Here is a 20,030-nt window from a genome sequence, read left to right as displayed (position 1 = left end):
TCAAGATTGAAAAAATAATGGAAAAATAATCAAAAGGCTTTGTCCGAAGTTTTATGTTTGAATTAATGCCGTTATCCAGAGAAATTTCTAAATCAACGTGACTGTCTTTTGATGCAAGGTTTGCATATAAATTAAATTAAGAAAAAACTGTCTGGTGTTTCTCTCCAAACGTGGATATTTTTCAAAGTACTTATCTCAATCTCTTCTAAATACAATAAGAGACTTCTTTCCGTGGTACTTGCCCTAGTATAGTGTCGCGAGATACAAGAGATATCCTTCCGTGGTCCTTGCCCTAATACAGTGTCGCTAGATACAAGAGATATCCTTCTGTGGTCCTTGCCCTAGTACAGTGTCATACAAGAGATTTCCTTCTGTGGTACTTGCCCAAGTATAGTGTCGCGAGAAACAAGAGATATCATTCTGTGGTCCTTGCCCTAGTACAGTCGAGCTACCTCACCACACAATAGAAGTAGGACCACATAAAATTTAGTAAAAATCTTCTTTTTTTTTTAAATTTATTTTATCAATATTCAGTCACCTCTATTATGTGATAAGAGAAGCATGAAGGAAACACAAACCTCTTCCCTAATAGATTATCCAAATTCTTCATGCTCAAACTTTTGTCGATTCGTAACTGGGGTTATTAATTCCTATTACGGAGATGTCATTTTCTTTATAACGGCAAGAGCTATTCACCCTCTTACCTTATGGTCTTGGCATGTTGTTCTAAGGGTAATGTTCTAAAAAACTCTTTCAATAGCTCTCGAACACTCTCTGCTCCTATATTATTCCCTCCTCTTTTGTAAATGGGTTTTGATTTTGCATATTTGACTATTAACTAGGATGAGTGACAAAAGTCAGCTTTGCACGATTTTGCAGCAAAGGGTGGCTAGCTCTCTCGGTTCATTGCAAAAAAAGGAAAACAAGAAATGAAAAATTCCAGAACCACCAAATATTGGCAATAACAAAACAGGAAATGAAAAAAAATCCAGAACAAGTTGCCAGAGTATTAATATCAAAGTTTGAAACCCAGGATCAGGATACTTAACCAAAAAAGTGGAATGAAATCCAGGCATCTATAGATTCTCTGTACAGAGGATTCGGATCAGAAGGAGTCTGCCAATTCAATTGGCTTCCAAACACCCCAATAATGATACACAAGGATATATAACAAAATTCAAGCGTCCAATAACCCCACTGCAAGCTGCATAGAACAAATTTTGCCAGTAAAAGAACAAGTTATATTAAAGTTTGACAGGACAAATGAAATAGAAAGCATACAGATTATGAATCGAAGATATTATGCTCTTTGATTAAAATCTCATGCAGGCCAATGCCGTGTTTACAGAAACTCTCTCTTTCAACACCGCATGATCAACACAGCAAAACTGCAGTAACCTATACAAATTTCATCAGATTATTGGTAAGAACTAACCAAATGCTTTTATATTACTTACACAACAAAAATTACACGAGCACCTTCCAGTGTTTCTGCCAAGAGTTCGCCTGCAGAGGAAGTAACCCCCCAGGGGCAGTGTAAAAACTAAAGATCTCCAATGAGCCATGCCAAAACTTCAGAAGACACATCCTCTCCATCTCGAAATCACCCGGAACTATTCACAGATATGATAGATAACTAAAACTGAGACTATCTATGCGTTATTGTGTGTATCTACTTGGTTATAATCTTGCATTATACAAACCATTCCCCCCAAGCTTGGACCAGCCAGTCATGCCCACCACAAAACCATCAATCTGCCTGGGTCAGCAGCAGGCTTTTGACAGAGAAGATCAACTGCTTTGTGCTTGATCATCCTTTTGACAGAGAAAACCACCTGACTTTGTGCTTGACGGTATGAACCCAAGATGAAAAACTAATCAGCCTTTGTACATTTGTTAGGCATTCAAATGAAGTAGCTGAGAGCCCTTTTCCTTCTTGAAACCCCTTCGCCAAAGAGTTCTTTCCATTGTAGCAGCGCACTGATGTTCACAGACTCAGATGATACACTTGCACACACCTGTTTTCAACAATGTGACATTTTCTTAATCATCCAATGGCAATGAATTCCCCTCATCTCACTTTGCTGGAATTTACTTCATACTTAAGCTTCATACCTGTTCATGCGCATATTTGAAATCCTCGTAATTTAAAGGCCGAATATCGGCACCCCCACTCAAAGCTGGACGGGATCTGCCTTCTGCCAGAGCCGCAGCCTGCTCCTGTAAGCAACTCGACCAGAGTAAAGAGGGTAGATTTGAGTCATTATTTGAAAACTATTTAAGTGACTGGGGCTGTGAGTTACAGTACACAGAAGGATTAATAGAAGCCCAAAACAATTCGACAGCAACTTGGGGAAGAAAACACAAACTATATCTTAAGGTATATTATAAATATCACCCAAGCCGTATGTCTCAAAGTTAAAAATAATTAGAAATTCTTGCATGTGAGAGAGACACGTCCAATAAAAGTTGAAATCATTATGAAACACAAAGCAAAAATTATCATTAAATAGATTATGAGGACAATGTCAAAGTCGTAAATGGAATATGCCCTTACAAACATTATAATAGTATCATATCATAGAAACATAGAACATGTCTGATATAACCTAACAAGCAACTGAGAACTGCCTCATCTGGTCCCTTGGGATAAGGCATTTTAGCGTCCCTGAACCCACAGTCTAAAGACAACCCCCCCCCCCCCCCAAAAAAAAAAAAAAAAAAAAGAAGAGGGAAAGGAGAGGAAAGCCCACCGCCCACAGGCCCCTCACTCACTAAGTCACAACCTTAAATTAATAAGATAACAAAACCATGTAAGTGACTTTTTTTCCTCCCTCCCTCCTGAATGGAGAGGGAAAGAAAAAAGTTTACGCAGCTAAAAGCTGGTTCATCAAGATAAATTCTCTTTTGTCCTAGCAACTTACTATATTTTACCAATAAATAAAGAAGGTTAAATTGACCTTCAGCAGAATCTTATCATTATGTGTATAGAAGTGACAGTAGAGGTGGCATGAGAACTGAGAATACATCATGTTTCTACTTCCACCCACGAGGTGGGTAATTGGTTATTTGTTCTGAGGATTCAGCAAGGAACGACCACCAAATCTGGTTTGGGAGTAGCTCCCATACGTCATAAGCCACAAAAATTCATTTGAGGGGTCATGGGCATGTGGAACACAGGCCTTTGGATGCTTCAGTTCGCAGTAGTGATTACTTCAGCTTGAAGGAAATAAAAGAGCCAAAGTGGAGCTAAAATGTTCTCAAGAGATGTGTCAAGGAAATACATGCATGGTTAAGTTGTATCAGATAGAACTGATTGAAGGGAAATGATCCATGTCACCGACCCCATTTAGTTGGAATCAGACAGATGAGTTGTTTGAGTAACTGAGGACTCTTTCACCACCCATACTCTATGTCATGGATCATGTATGAGGTAATAGAATCCTAAATAATAAATAGAATTCCCATACATATACATTCAGTTCATCTTCTAAAGAAACTAACCTTCTTTTCTTTCTTTAATATCTCTCTAATTGTACAGTATGCAGCAGTTACACACAGATTCTGCAACAGAAAAGAAAATGAAAAGAATTCTAGATAATAGATATTCCAGAAAGCGATCAGGTCAGAGAATTCCAAAATTATTCCAAAAGAAGAGCAAAGATTTCAGACAACCTTTAGGTCACTTCCAGAATAGCCATCTGTCATATTTGCAATTGCATCCAGATCAACATCTTGAGACAAGTCTTCCTTTGTCAGTATCACTTTTAGGATCTTTGCCCTATTTGGAGCATCAGGCAGATCTACCATCAATCTGCAGAGAAGCAGTTATTGCTAGAGCAACATGATGGTTCTACACAGGGACACAAAACCATGGGAAAATGCAGGGCTAGCATGGAAGGACAATTATGTCCTTGTTACTTAATGTGCTTTTACCTGCGAGGGAGCCTTCTAATAACAGCTTCATCAAGGTCAAAAGGCCTATTTGTGGCAGCAAGCACCAAAACCCGTTCCTTGTCTTTCGTGCGTAATCCATCCCAATTCACCATAAACTCATTCTTCATTTTACGCATGACTTCATGCTCTCCGGGGGTTTCTCTGCTGCCCAGCATGCTATCAACCTAAACAAAGGATCAGAAGAGAGTGGTTAATATATCCCAATATCCATATACCTACCTGCAGCAAGACAGAGGCAAGATATTCACCTCATCAACAAATACAACACAAGGAGCAATTTTACTTGCTAGTGAGAAGACAGCTTTGACATACTTCTCACCCTCACCAAACCACTGCCATATGACGGTTAACATTAGAGTTTATTATTAGAAGTTCCATAAAAGAACAAAAACGCCATCAGTAGCTTCATAGCATTATCAACCTTAGATGTGATGCTAGACATTGAGATATTGATAAAGTTGGCACCAGCTTCTGTGGCCACAGCTTTTGCAAGCATTGTCTTTCCTGTTCCAGGGGGTCCAAATAAAAGAATGCCCTTACAAGGCTACAAATAGACAAAATAACATCAGGAAACCCTTGAGGGAACAAAACCACAAGCAAGAGAGAGAAAAAAAAACATTTGCTAGAATAATTACCTTCTATAAAGCATAGTAGGGTTAGATCTTCATCCAAGTCCCAAGTGATCATAAATATAATAAAACTAGTTTACAAATTCATTCTGGCTTACAAGCACCCTATTACTACTGACCAACTGTTCATATGCATATATATAATTACTCACTGGAGAGAATAACACAACTAGAAGATTGTAAATTCCTGAACCATGGTATACCCCCCCCCCCCGGGTAACCCACTCCCCACCCCCAAAACCCAAAACCCAAAACCCAAAACCCAAAAAAAAATCCAAATCCAAATCCAACTGGAACTCGAACCTGATAAATATCAGACCTGAAAGATTCAGATTTAATATTGAGATAACTTTAATTTGACAACCCTTGGTGATCAATATTCAAAGGTGATCTAGTAACGTAAGAATTACCATCTAGATGTAGGTAGCCGACAAACCATTAAGGTATAATAAAAGGAAAAAAATAAAATGTATGCATGTTTAGAAGTTAATGATAGAGAGCAAAACCTTTGTCAATTGTCCCTTGCAGAATAACTCAGGCCTCTGCAAAGGAAGCATAACCAGCTCCTTCAGAGTGTCCTTTACATTTTCAAGAGCGCCAATGTCATCAAATGTAACGCCAATATCACCAGGTGGAATAACATCAGCCAGGAGCCTTTTCTCAAATTCATTCTCAATTACAACATCCTGAGGATTGCCATGAGATGTATCTGAGGAATTATGGGATGGAGTTCCAAACACGAAAATTTTATCCAAGCAATTCTAGGAACATTCATAAATTGAGTTGTTCCTTGGCTAGACATACATAATTTTCAGGAAAGTATTAAGCAAAATACCTTTAAAGATCTTTTCAAGCTTTTAGATTCATTCTGAATAACTTGAAGGACATTGACCCCGTGCTGCAAACTGCCATAATTGCAGCATCAAAATGTCAATTACATTAGACTACAAGTTTGTAAGGATGGTAACAGCTCACAAAGACAATAATACCTTTCACAGGACAAAACAAGCCTATCTTCCAGATCAGCTTCAGTAGTATGCTGCATTAGATGATCACTTAGAGCCCATCCAACAACTTTCTCTGCCGCTGGAAAAGAAATAGCAATACATGACTATTGACCATTACCCAATCCTAACTCCGAAAGAAATCATCATATAGGGAAAGACGAAAAATTCAATTGTGGAAAAATATTAATATAAGGACATACTCTCAAATGTAAGTTTGTGATCTTTGATGCATAATGTCTCAAGTCCATCACACTCTAACTTACTGCGATTAAGAACCTGTATATAATTAAAAAAAAAAAAAAAAGTGAATGAGATTCTCTCATCACCATGAAAAAGAATTTCTAAGGACAAACGAACAAAAAGATCAGACAATCAAAAACCACAAATAGAGGGGGATGTTTTTTTTTTTCAGGGGCGGGGGTGGGGGGAAAAGAGCATCAACTGACCCAAATTCATCAGCAAATTGGGCTTCTTTCTTGGGAATAAATCCAGGTTTGGGTCCTATACGTGCAGGCATTTGATAATACAGGTTTTCTGCCACTTTTATGGGCCTGTAAAATGGGCCATTATGTAGCTTCTTTACATAGTTTATCTTAAGTTTTTTTGGTTTAATTCAATTGGACTGCCCCAGCAAGGAAGTGTGACCAAATTCAGTTTGATGGTACTAACAGAGGTAGGGGCAGGCCTAAAATGACTATTTAAGAAGTAAGAAAGCACATGCATGCGGTGGGATGATCCTAGTATGACTGCAAATCAAACTGTTTGGAGGACAAAGAGCCAAGTCCCCATGCTCCTAGGATGCCTCTTGACCATTTCTTTGACCCCCTCCCCCTTATTTAACGTCCCTTTACTTGCTTTCTTCTATTCCACTTTATTAATTTACTACTTTCATTTATACTATTGTTTCAGCCCCTTCGGATCAATGCAGCTGATAATTTGTAGTGGTTGTTGTTGAAGTGTTTTAGTGGGCACAGGAATTAGGACTTTATGAATTCAGTCTATTTTGAGCAGCTTGTAGTTTCCTAGACAATTGAGGTCAACTAATAGTTTAAGCATCAGGTTAGTCCTTTCCTATTTAATATAGGAGTTTCTTTTAGCATTTTATAGAAGTCAATGATGTAGCCCTAGATTGAATAGGATCAACTAGGGGCCAGTTATCTAGGATTTCAATTATAAAAGTTAGGATATTAGGGTATTAGGATTTTGGGATAGTTTACTAGGGATAATGGGATATACAAGAACAGAGGTTGTGGCGGTTGAATGGGAATGAAAAGAGAAGTTAGGTAATGATATATGGGGATGAACCCTAAAATTTGGACGGTTCTAATTATTAGATTGATATAGACTGAAGTTTGGGTTTCTTTTTCTTTTCAGGAAGCACGAAGATTAAAGAATGTTAATCCTTCGATCTTGGGTAGTAATTTGAAGTGTCCTCTTGACTGGATGCAAGGAGATGATATGTATAGGCTGTGGGATAGATTTCCAATGGATCCTAATGGTTAAGTGGGCTGGAGATAAGTTATAATGGCTAGGGAATAGAGAAAAAGAGAAAATTATTAGTTTGAGTATTGTGTAGCCTTGTGAGAGCTTTCAGCCTCCGCTTCCCCTCCGATGGATTTGTCATCCATCCCAACTCTACCCAAGTCCTCAAGTTTTCCTTCAACACCAAGATTCAAGCTCCATCAACCAACTGAGCTGCTGCCCAAGAGAACCCATATCAAAAAGTGGGTCGATGATCAAGATTCAAGATTTATTCAAGATCCCCCAGTCAACTGAGCTACTCACCAGGAGGACCCAAATCAACAAGTGAGTCTTTTATATCCCAATCACCTCCACTCAAGAGAACTCAAATCAATAAGTAAGTCTTATACATCCTGTACCAAAACAATCTTTTCCAAAATCTCGAAACACCCAACAATATTCATCCCAAACATCTCATGGCATATCCTCAAACCTCCAAAACCTTAACAGATTCGTCCAACCCTCAAAACCTAAATTCCCAATTATCATCGAGAAACCTTCCCAAGAACTCATCTCCCATATAGCATCAATCAGCCATCGAAACATCAAGACACCTTCACTGATAGCCTTCCCTACACTCATTTGACCAATCCCCACTGTCAAACCAAGGTCTTACCAACTGTCACTCTAGTATTGGTCTAAAATCCCTAATTTGACCTACCAGAGTTTGCCAATTCATCCCAAATCCTAGATATGGGCTCCTAGTGAATCTCCTGTCAATCTGGGGTTATGTCAGATGTTATCTGGTAGAAACAATATGAAGGAATCCAATCTATAAGAAGTCTCTTCTATTTGACATACGCTTCTGATATCAGCAGGAGATGTCTTTTACTAGCATAAAATAAGCATCCAAAAGAATGGTTTCATTTTTCCTTTTCTCGGGTTCATTTACTTACAAGTAATTTTGATCAACAATATCCAAGTTCAAAAAGTTCCATATGCTAGAACAAGGGATGGCAATAAAGTGGGTTACACTAGTCTTCTGGTCAACTACTCAATGGTTTGATCATTCTTGAGTCAGGTCAGATATGGTACTTCAAGAAACTTGGTACATTGTCCATCCTGTTTAATATTATACAAGCAGTAATCCCCATCCAATTTGTTATGTTTGAAATATTTTAAATGGGTTAGCACTAATGCTATTAATGAAACCTTTTCCATTGCAAATCCTAACAGGAGCTAGAATGCCACAAGGAAAACTGGACAGTTGAGGACCTTTTATATCTCAAACAATCTTAAAGAAGTTCAACTGAAGTTGTGAGAACAAAAGTTGGCAATGTTAATGAATAAAGATACGGAGGAAGAAACCGCTTACAGTGCGAATGTGATTCAAATTCCCCTTTCTTTTAAGGGTTTCAGCATCTTGGACTAATTGATTTTGCCAGTCCACAAGTAGGCTCTCATCCTATATTAGATTAAACAGTCGTGAAATGCAACATAGAGTAATCAAAGTGAGAGTAGATGTAAACTAGGAATCTACATTACAAACCTGGGGCATGCTTATTGTGACTTTGTTGGGGAAAAGCTTTATCAACGGCGTTGGTGATTTTGGAGCTAATTTGAGTCTATGACTCCCAAAAAACTCCTAGAAGACCAGCGAATGATATCAGATGTCCAACGATGAAATATAATCAGCTTAGCCACAGTAAAGTTCGATACTTTCTTCATTATAGTAACCATAAAAGACAGGACAGATTCTTAAAATAACATAGGCATAAAGAAACAATAAATTAAGAACATATCAAGAAGACAGGAACAGATGAGACCAATTTTGAACTTCATATTGATGACTGTTCAAATGCTGTGGTAGTTAACCACAGATGAGACCCACGTTTTGTGACAGAGGCATCCTGAGAAAAGAGCAGAGGCCTTTGGTGTCCATCTAAACAAGCTTTCCTATCTTTCACCTTTCTTACTTAAATGAACCTTTCTAAGAAACAGTTGACATGAAAATGGCAAATGAACCTTAATATGGGGTTTGGTCTAGATGCCTCATATGCACAATGGAAAAAAAATATACAGATTCCCTGATGTGTTTTGGATTCTAGAATCTAGTAAAGTACAGCACTGAAGCCCTACTACTTGACTATGATCAAAATTGCAGATCTAGATCTAAAATTAATGTAATTACAGAAACCAAATTAATCATGTACTTACCAAACACTACCATGTAGCTGGATTTATGAGTAAATACTTTCTAAACCGTAGAAAACAACACAAACTGAGGGTAAACTAGAAGAGTGAAACACAGATGGAACTTTGCACAATATTTGTAAAAATGACACAATAGCTTGAATAATAATTTGCCTAACCCTGGCAACCACCTTCAACCCTAAAAATAGCAATTATTAGACTTCAGTTAGTGTAATAGCTCTGCAACTGAGTATTTTCAGGAAACAGAGCAAGGACTTGCAACAGATGGAAGATTATTCTAAAGTTGACGAAAAGAAATCAATAGATAATTGTTGTATTCTGTGCTTTAGGGCTATGTCGGGTATATCTGAAATTTTGTATAGTTCTGGAGGTCTACTTGTAATTAAATCACTGTCATAGTCTGAATAGAACATGGCTGTGCTCTCTTTAGGCATTTTCCCAACTCTTTCTCTTTTATCATGGTATCAGAGCAAACCAACTCCACATTCTTGCCTAAACCTAGAACCTAACCACCTCCACTTCTCTCTCCTCTTGGCATTACCTTTTATGATCTTACCTTTCTTCTTTCTTCAACTCTGATCTTTCTCCTCTAGACGACCAGGGTCGCTCCTCTTCTCACTGGACTCTCAGATCTCCTCAAATAAAAATTAATTTTTTATCAAGGTTTGAGATAGATTTTCTCCAGGGTTTAGGGATAGATTGGCTTTTTCAAGGCTTTGTTTCCTCTTTCAACCTTTTAGTGTCCTCCGTATCGTTTCATTGACCTTCTTAAACCTCCTTCCTAGATCTATACCATTTAACCTGAAACCATGACTTGCAGAAGTAGAACCATCTTGCATCTACCAAGCGGATGAGTCACAAGCTCACAATCAGCAAGGCTATCATTATGTATCATAGCATATCGGCCAAATACATATCGGTAATGGTCAGTAGGTCTGTACTGGTAGATACATCCCAATACATTTCTTTTTACTAATGTGCCATATTAGATATCAATACCATCACTACATTCAATAAAAGGTTCTGTGGAGTATGGGTGCAATAAACTGAATTGACTGATATCGTTTGTTACATCTTGACATATACCTATAAAGTTCATTTTAGAGATAGAGACGAAAGAAGAGAAAGAAAAAAAAAACCCTTATCACTCACAGACTCAGATCAGCTCCTATTTTAACATAAAAATGAAGGAAAACTCTCAACCAACAGATCAAAATCTTGGTTTTACACACCTTTTGAACTAAAAAACAAATCAAGGAAAAGAAATGCTTTTTATGAGTAATGGTGATGGGGGTTTTCCAGATGAAGATGAGAATGATGTACCCTGCCCCACCCAACGCATGGAAAAGAGAAAATTTCCACCACTTCTAGCCACTACTATTACAGAGAACAGCAAGATCAAGACAATCAAAATAAGTAAGAGAAGGTCATAGAAGCACCAGCTTCTTTTGACTAGAATCTGTACTCTGTTGGTCATAAAGGAAAGAGAAACTTGCTGACTAGATCAACAATCAAGGCCTCCACGATTGAACAATCAACAAAAACACAGTTACTGCAAAACCTCCCAGATAGGTACCAAAGAGAGGAACTGCATTGCATATTCTTTCTTTCTTTTCTTTTTTCTTTTTTTGAAAAAAAGAATTCACTGAATACATAGCTTGGAAAGGAAGCTATAACAGGAAGAATTAAAAAGCCAAATTCTAGAAGTCCACTGTGAATTGATGAGACTGAATCAGTCTCTGCAATGCCCTTACTCTTTAGGTTTTGCAAAGTATTCACAATCCAATGGACACAACTTTTTTTTCTTTCTTTTTGATTAATCAATTACCACTAATTTTGGGTGATGTGACCAAAAAGAAGGGATTTATAACATCATGGAACATCTATTCCTTGAATCCCACAGGACAGAAACAAGGCCAACTAATTTCAACCAAAGTTTTTTTGTAGTCTTCAGAGTGAAAGAAACAACAAAACATTTTAGAAATGTATCTCTGCTAGCTTAAATAATAGTGTATAAGGACAAAATGAAGCCACAAACACCCAAGATCTCAGTGAGCTTGTGCACTATTTATTTCTTATTTTTAGTCTTCAGAGTGAAAGAAACAACAAAACATTTTAGAAATGTATCTCTGCTAGCTTACATAATGGTGTATAAGGACAAAATGAAGCCACAAATACCCAAGATCTCAGTGAGCTTGTGCATTTTTCTTTCTTTTCTATTTCTTTTCTATTTTTGGACTCTGGCATTATGTTTCAGCAGAGAAATGGCCCAATTGGTTTAAAATTTCAACGGAAGCTTGTTTCAGACTTGATGAATATACTTGAAACTGGCCTGTTAATATGAACTATGATGTGCTCAACCTGTGTCTGTAGTACGATTTGGCAAAACCCCCAAGTAAATATTGGGTGATGATGCGGCAAAAAGTAAGAACCATGGTTATTCCCCCTTCTCTGACAAGTATGTGTAGACTTCAAGCGAAGACTGGGTTAAGAACCAAGATTCCCCCCCCCTTCTCTGTTCCATTGATTAGAAGACTCAGAGTTAGCTGAATTGGTGCTCTTTATAATGTGGAATGTAGCAGTTTCCCAAAATTCTAGCCAGACAGCACAAAGTACCAAAATCTCGCTGAATTTCACTCAAGATTTCGAGTTTGTGCATATTTAATGTTTTGTACATAAACTTGACTGAAGGAGCTCAGGATATAGGCAAGATTTTGGTGAGTTTTTGAAGAATGAAAAAGGACATCAAACCATGTAAAAGGTCCATCTCAAAATAACAACAATAGTAGTAAGAGTAATATGATAAAACAGTAATAATAGTAAGAGTGACAGTAGCAGTGGTAATAGCAGTAACAGTCTTCCAATTTCAACACTGTTGCCACATTTGTGACTGCTAAAGGAAGAGTGCACTTTAAAAATAATCATGACTCTTGACTCTCATGACTAAAAGTCCCAAAAGCTTTCATGGGGGATTTCGTTACCAGGAATGCAAAATCAGCAAGCATAGTCTGATTGCTTCCAAACTCTGTAAAAGAGAGACCTCCAGGATGTGACTGCATCAGAAACAGCAGACAATCAAAGGAAATAAAATTTCAAATAGCAATTACCCAAACACACCATCAAACAAACAATGGATAGCAACAAGAAGAATTAACTGAATGAATCCAATGCAAGGAAAATATATTTTACCATTTCCTGACGATTATCAGTTTGGGTGTGAGAGCCAATGATGACAACATTATCAGGAAGCTTTTCCAGATGGCTCATAAATTCTGAATATGATTCATAAATTCCTATGATAGACTTCTCAACATCTTTCATAAACAAAATGAAAGGAAAATTCCTGCTTTCACTGGTTACTACCTGGTAAATTGCAAATAATTTTTGTAGTGAAAGTTTTACATAGCAAAAAGAAGCAGCTAGTTCATAAGTAGCTACCTCAAACAATGTATTGATGAGTAACTTGTTCAAATCCTCTGAACCTGCAGTCTTCAGACAAAGATCATTGACTACAACAGAAATAGATATTCAACCAGTCAGTTTATTATATTTGATGCAACATAAGTTGAAAAATGAGTTTGAAATTCATAATCTTCTAAGCTGGTGAAAAAATATGAAGTGACTCAGACATTACCATTGCAAAAAAATCCATGATTTCCCTCACATAAGCCTCCAAGATCAACACCTTGAGAAATAGGTTTGTCGAACCTTACACCAATTTTGGATGACATATTTCCTTCAGAAGGTAACAGAACTGTGCCACAACATCCATATTGAAGACCTCTATACACAATTACGAAGAGCTTAACACATCAAGACTACGAATAACTAATAATTCATGATTAATGAAAAAGAATAATCACCAAGAGATCCAGAGAACCTATGCAAGGCGGAGTCCATTATGTAAAAGATAAAGAGTTTTTCACGTGTACACCCCCAAGTTGGTCATGAAACTCATGACCCCCCCCCCCCAGTGTGCCAAAAACTACTACAGGAGGGGTCCACTCCGGATAACATTGTTTCAAGGGTGTTAATGTCTGAGGCGAAATATGACCATAAGACCCTCAAGTTAAAATAGTAATAATAAGGGGTAATTATTGTTGCCCGCTTATATTATAGCTTAATTACTAAAACAATCCTACTTTTTATGAAATTACTGTTGCCCCCCTCAATTCTAACAATGTTAAGCGACAGTTACGGTTGAATGTTTAATGTTTATTTTGCCCTTATAGAATTATGAACGCCAAAGATAATATTATCCTCATTTATAAAAAAATCATATGAAGTAATTTTACATGTGTATTTTTATCATTTTGAATTATTTAAAAAAAAAGAAGAAGCACCCAGTAGGAACTTCCTGAAATTGTTAACATCAAATTAAATAATAAATAAATAAAAATATATTGGAAGTAAAAACTTCTTAAAATCAATAACATTAAACTTGAAAGTAAATAACAAAAACTAAAAATAACACCAAAAATTAGGAATTACTATGTTTTTTATTACCAAATTGAAAAGTACATATATAAAATTGAAAATGAGTTTCCTTTTCTTTTCTCATTTTATTTTGACTAGAAAAGAAGATTGTTTAATTGGGTTTAAGTTTTCCCTAATTACTTAGGATCGTAATGTAATTCAATATAAAATTTAAATAAGTAACATAAAACTGTAGGGTTAATTTGAGATTTTTAAATAAATAAAATATGTCATGTCATCATTTAACTAACGGAATTTAACAGTAGGGGGCAACAATAATTACATGCAAAGTTGGAGGTCGAATTAGTAATTTCAAAAAGTATAGGAAATAAAGTAGTAATTAAGCTATAGTACAGGGAGGCAATAGTAATTATCCCAAATAATAATAATAAATAAATAAAGACAAATGAAATTACAAGCGTACAGTCACCCATACCATTGAAAATTACAATTATAGCCCACATACCCTATACTCAAAGAACCATACAGGCAGGGGACCCTGCCAGAAACTACCGCCCGCTGCTGGAAACCACCCAGCACAAAATTAAAAAAAAAATAAAAAACCAGCCCAGTCCTCTTTCACCCCCACCCTCTGCAACCACTTTCCCAGTGGCATTTACTGCTGACAGATTCACCCTTGCCGCCTTCATTGGATCTCGTTTCATGGACTGGTTTGGTGTCTGCTTTCTCTTCAAATGGCCATCCAAAAGAGCATTTTATGCATTCCCACGGATGATCATAAGTGCTCCAAGGCGATGAGCTAAGCACCTATGCACTTCTAACAGCCTGCACTGTCGCCTATGGTTTGGATTACTTGCACAATGTATGCATTGGAAATATTTGAAGGAATTCAAATCCATCATTGAGATTTTTCGAGGACGAGTGGAACCGCAACCCTTCTCCAGCAGGATTTCGAGATTGCAAAGAAAGAGAGAAAAGGGAACTTTGAATCCTAACATTTTGTATCAACCCCCCCAAGATTTTAGAACTTCGAATGAGAATCATATCCAATTGGAGATGAGCTCAGCAGTGTGGTGGTTTGTGGTGGTGGTGGTGGTCGGTGTAGTTTCCTTAATATAATTGAGGGTAAAATGGTCATTTTGCCTAAGCCAAAAGTTACAATAATACCCTTATTAACCAATGAAGAAGATGGGTGCTCTATGTGTGACAGTGTGAGGTTCAATTCTGAAAATAGGGTTCAACATGCAAGGGGTAATTTAGCCATATTTTAAATTTGATTTGAATTTCACTAATGGTTTTCAATGCTCATTAACAGAGTGGACCCCCCCTGTAGTTTTTGGCACACCAGGGGGTTTCACGAGTTTAGTTACCAACTCGGGGTTGTGCACATAAGAAACTCAAAAAAATAAAAAGATACTTATGCTTTTAACAGCTACTAAGAAAAAGAAAGCTATGAATAACATCAGGAGAAAATGCATTGCATGCATGCGTGATATGTGTATGAGAGAGAGAGAGAGAGAGAGAGAGAGGGGGGGGGGGGGGGGAGGGAGGGAGGGAGGCATCACTTAAGGTACCTAACATACAGTCAACAGCAAACTTTCTTAGGAATATATATTACAGGTATTTCATCCAAGACAGCAGATACTTTTATATATCCAGCAGTACAGTGCGTTGAACATAGCTCATGTATGTACTGTGATTATGGCAGTTCTGAGAAGCAAATGATTCTAACAAAGCTAGAAGTAAACTAGGTTCTAGAATAGCTTGAAAAATAAGGGACAGTTCTTAGCCATAAAAGCGATCTTAACCAACCATTAGAAATGAAATGTACAGCTGAAACATGAACTGCAGTACCAGTGGAAACATATGTAAATGCATACAGTTCATACCTGGAAGGAATTGAAGCTTTTGGGAACAAAACACTGGGAACTATACCCACAAATCTCACTCGGTCACCTGAATGTCTCATAATCAGAATACATAGCTAAAGGTCAGACCTGGATAAAGTAAGAGCTACAGATATGAAAGGATAGGATCTTCTCCAAAGGGCATCAAAATGGCATCATACCCAACTTGAAAATACGGGATTTTTCTGCTTGTAGTCCATCTCTCAGAAGCTCCACTTCCTTTGAAAATAGAACCCACAACAAGTTGATAATTTGTAACTCTATAACCAGTTAATTGTTAAACTACTAAACACTATAACAACAATAGTAGCATTATCTGACAACAATAACAATGACAAGTACAGAATGATTACAAAATGTAGGCCATGACAAATTACTGAGTTTTAGATCCCAAATTCCCAACAAAAGTACATACGAAATAACTGTTTTCATTATCATAGAATTAGTGAATGGTGGTACATCTTACACTGAGAAAGGATTGTCTATCAAACATAAGCAATTTAGCCCCAAAGTGATTAGCAAGTGCCTTTGACAAAGTCTCCTGGTATATCTCAGAACCTTCAACAATAATAGGAAGAAAAAAAAAAAAAACACAATTTAAGGAGGAAACCAAATGAAATACAACATTTAAGGAGAACGTGAAGGCTATATCAACTCACCTGCAGGACCACATAGCAAAATTCTCGGGCTCACAGTAGGAAGTTTAGAGGTATATTTGGCATACTGTTTTCGTTTCAAGTGTATAAATGCTGCACTAATCAGGACACTTTTGGTGTTCTCACTGTTGAAGTTACAGAACATTGATTACACACATGTAATGAAGCATTAGCAGTAAGGTAATGAAATAAAGACTACAAATTTGAGTGAATATGAATCTTTGATAGTATACTGATGTCATTTTGAGAGGAACAGAGTATTACAATGAATAAAGTGCGTCAACACATAGCAGGCCAATGGCTGCAAGCACATGGTAATATTGCATAAATCAGAGGTTGAAGATATCGCAGTGCTGAATGATTTTCACAAAGTACAACCAAAAAAGTGCCTTAACATAGTAAATATGCAAAAAAATTAAAACTAGAAGGGAAAAAATGGACAGACGAATATCTTAAGGTTGCCTAAAGAAAAATATCTCTTTATTAAGACCTAAACAATTTACTAGTTACGAAGCAAATTTGTAAAGCAGTAGAAACTCTTTGGGGGGGTGGGGGGGGGGGGGGGGGGAGGATGGAGATATGAATATCTTAAGGTTGTGTAACAAAATACATACTCTACCATAAAGAAATATGCACTACCTTCCATTTTCTTCTGAAGCATATTCTGACAAAAATTCCCTTTAAAAATTAAAAAATTATGAGTTATGAAACCTCACATATATCCTTCTCAACCCTCAGTAGTATTCCTCCCAAGATGATCTCTGTAGTAAAATGGTGAAGAATAATGCGGAATGGTTTATTGTACTTGTGACTGAGAGAAAGGGAAAAGAGAGACCAGCTGCGAACAGAATGTATGCTATCAGGCCACACAGGATAGCTCAAACAAAACCCAACCTCATTTGATTCTATCGCTCCAACAAAATCCAAACAAATGTAGAAGGAAATAAAGAGACCTAAAAACATAAAAAACTAAAACTAATATTTTTAAAATAAGAAACTAATGAACCCCTGTGGATCTCCTATTTAGCTACCTGAGCTTCTGTAATCATAGAATGCAATAAAAGATTACACGGAAATAAATCTCTACCACAAGAAACTACAGCTACAAAGACACCCTCAATTATCTAATTAACTGCTACTAGCTGTTCTTAGACCAAAAAGCCAAGCTGGGCCGGTTGCAATCCAGAAGTTGGACATTCCAGTCTAACCAGGCTAAAACAATTTGTCCCACTAACTTCCCTTGCATCTAATGCTTTTTTCTTTTGTTACACTGAGCCCAAAATTCTATCTCCTGTGGTATTAAGTTCCAATATACTAGACTGAATCCAACATCTACTCATTGAAGAAAGGGATATGATGTGAACAAAAAAGCACTGTCTCCTCCTCCCCCCTTCCTCCAGCCAAAAAAGATGGGAGGACCTTATTTCAATTGAGCTCTCTACCACCTCTTTATCTCTCTCTATAACCAAGGTTCCAAGTTGGCTCTATGCATTCCACACAAGGTGGTTAACCGTCCAAATGACAGAAGAGTGACCACATATTACCCAAAATAATAGCGTAATATTTCTCTTAGCATAATTACATTTAACTGATGCTTGCAAAGGAGGTATCTCGTACTGTTTTAACTGAGAGGTGAAGATTTTATTGTAGAAAAGTTCAACATTCATTCACAGAGCAAATTGTTGGTGCAACAAAGGAGAGGGATTGCAGCAAGAAACAATCCAGCGGAGATTCATACCTCAAATAGTAGGGGAAACTGTCAAACGAAACTTGTAAGTTTTTTCCATCAAGAATGGCAAGTTGAATATCTTCTTTGAATGCTGCACATTTGGAAGAAACACCTGATGTTGAGGTTTGCTGAGAATCCAACTCTTCCCTTTCTTCCATTCCCTGTTTAAAGATATTCTTGCTCAATTCAATGACACAACTACATGATCCAGACAACATCTCGAAGAAAAGCCTTATTGAATCCCTCACCCCTGAAAGTCGTAGAATAAATGATTTTACACCAGATAGTTGATTGTTGTCCAGATGGTGGCTTTGACTGGTAGTTCGAACTTCAACAACTTTATCACTCACCACACTTGGATCAGAATTTCCCTTCTTCTCCGGGCCATCAATGTCCATTTCTTGGCCATCTGGAGCAAGAGAACAAACAGGAATCTCAGAACCTTGTCAGCTTCCGTCAGTAATTTTTGCTGGAGGCACTAAATTTTGGTTCGATAAAGATGCCAACATAGAAGCTCCAGCCATAGCAGAAGCCTCCCTGGACCTTCTTTCAAGGTACAATACTTTACCTACAAATTTTACATCCTCTGCAACCGCAGCCATAGAGCTCAACTGAACTACAGCCTCAGATCTGAGTTGCTGGAAAATCTACGGAACTATTAAGGAAGCCATCCGGCAGAGAGAACGGCACAAATAAAAAGATAGACCATTTAAGAAATAACTCTAACCAGAAACAGTCAAAAGGAAGGATACATATGCATGAATTCCTGTTGAACCAAATATCACTTCATCACCAGACATGAGATCAATGCTCCTGTCCTTGGAGATAACCTTCCCATTTATTTGCACAGACCCCTTACTTCCTGTGGTTTCAAGAACGGCTATGACACTGCCCTCACGCTGACCATGTCAGACAAATAATGAGTAATTATACTGCATGCACACATTGAACCAAAGGCACCCACATAGACCACTCTGAGATCTATCTCCCACCCAAGAGAGAGTGACAACCGTAAACTTAAATTACAATAATTTAACTTACAAAGAATACCTGTGTACAATTGATCTTGCACAGAACTGCGCTAATGTTTTGGTCCTTTAAAAGCAAAGTGCAATGTTTGTTTGAACCGATACTGAACACAGGTACACCAATGGAAATATGTGGATTCTGCAGCAGAAAGTATTAGTTCCGCCAAGAAAGGAGAGAACTGACAGAATACATAGCAAATTACAAAAACAAAAACGCATCTGAATCAGCAGATAGGACCACATCCGAACAGAAAAAGATGATTTGAAGTTCTGATCAAATACAGCAAATCATTTTTGGTCCAAAGATTTTGGAAACAACTCGGGAGATTTCGAATGAAGTACAGGGGAAAATGAAAGTCGACTAACTATGATATATGAGCATGCATTACCTGAGAATTCCGTGATAGAAGCTTGCACCAAGGAGTGGAAGTTTTAATAGCCGTATGCTGCTTGTGGATAAAGCTCAATGTCGATAAAGAACTCCGTGCTTTGTCCATCAAATCCGGCAGAGAACCTTCCAATGAAAAACAAAACAAGAAGTTGCTCAAAGAATCCGATTTCCCCAAACAATACACTATAGCAAGCAAAGAAGTGATCTCATCAAGGAAGGAAAATTAAAGATTTCACCTTCTGCGATAGGCGATAACTCAGGAACTGCCGGAGTAGTCCCGTCGTCCCCTTTCTGTCCCCTTTCAGCGTCACCGACACCGCTTCCAGGTTCCGACCACGGCTCCCTTGAATAAGCAGAAGATCCTGACGTCTGCGAAGAATTCTCAGCTGCCGCAACGTTTTCGCCCGAAACATTCCAAGAAATCTAAGATAAAGAACACGAATAGCATTTCAGAATTCAAAACTTCAGAGCTTCACAAACATCAAAATAAAGATAAAAATTATCGTTTGGCGCTTCGCTTCCCTGTTCTCTTCTTTTTCTTCTTCTCCACCGACCGATAATTTTCTTTCGTTCTTTACTTTTTCTTTTTCCTTTTATTTTAAATTTAAATTTTA

The 20,030-nt window shown here is 37.4% G+C and overlaps 1 protein-coding gene across 4 annotated transcripts; it reads right to left on the bottom strand.

Annotated features, from left to right (window-relative positions):
* Positions 1-652: 652 nt before the first annotated feature.
* Positions 653-20,020, bottom strand: LOC149020013 (uncharacterized). Of its 4 annotated transcripts, XM_089148019.1 has the most exons (28): positions 19,653-20,020; positions 19,415-19,539; positions 19,048-19,164; positions 18,750-18,896; positions 18,566-18,644; positions 18,246-18,406; positions 18,007-18,158; positions 16,272-16,393; positions 16,079-16,170; positions 15,774-15,831; positions 15,595-15,661; positions 12,903-13,051; positions 12,707-12,777; positions 12,458-12,631; positions 12,250-12,321; positions 8,604-8,699; positions 8,430-8,519; positions 5,794-5,869; positions 5,576-5,672; positions 5,422-5,491; positions 5,093-5,272; positions 4,379-4,501; positions 4,206-4,289; positions 3,937-4,121; positions 3,676-3,814; positions 3,505-3,564; positions 2,116-2,220; positions 655-2,018 (listed from the first exon to the last, which is right to left on the bottom strand). In XM_089148019.1, the coding sequence occupies exons 2-28, from the start codon at positions 19,520-19,522 to the stop codon at positions 1,905-1,907; spliced, it is 2,988 nt and encodes a 995-aa protein (XP_089004145.1). In that variant the 5' UTR covers positions 19,523-19,539; positions 19,653-20,020; the 3' UTR covers positions 655-1,904. The 4 variants fall into 4 exon arrangements, with proteins under 4 accessions (XP_089004149.1, XP_089004146.1, XP_089004145.1 ...); XM_089148020.1 differs by lacking the exon at positions 3,505-3,564 and having other exon boundaries at positions 654-2,018; XM_089148021.1 differs by lacking the exon at positions 12,458-12,631.
* Positions 20,021-20,030: the final 10 nt, after the last annotated feature.

Source organism: Hakea prostrata, chromosome 3, assembly GCF_041222555.1.
Source record: "Hakea prostrata isolate BN-2017 chromosome 3, UWA_Hpros_2, whole genome shotgun sequence".
In the NCBI taxonomy this organism is placed as follows: Eukaryota; Viridiplantae; Streptophyta; class Magnoliopsida; order Proteales; family Proteaceae; genus Hakea; species Hakea prostrata.
This window is presented reverse-complemented; position numbering and strand designations above follow the sequence as displayed.

Excerpts from the sequence above, each read along its gene's own strand:
- LOC149020013 (XM_089148019.1), bottom strand. The coding sequence starts at position 19,522 with ATGGACAAAGCACGGAGTTCTTTATCGACATTGAGCTTTATCCACAAG. Across the intron at positions 15,662-15,773 it reads ATCCCGTATTTTCAAGTTGG|GTGACCGAGTGAGATTTGTG; the intron begins GTATGATGCCAT and ends TGAGACATTCAG. Across the intron at positions 12,322-12,457 it reads CTGATAATCGTCAGGAAATG|TCACATCCTGGAGGTCTCTC; the intron begins GTAAAATATATT and ends TTTCTGATGCAG.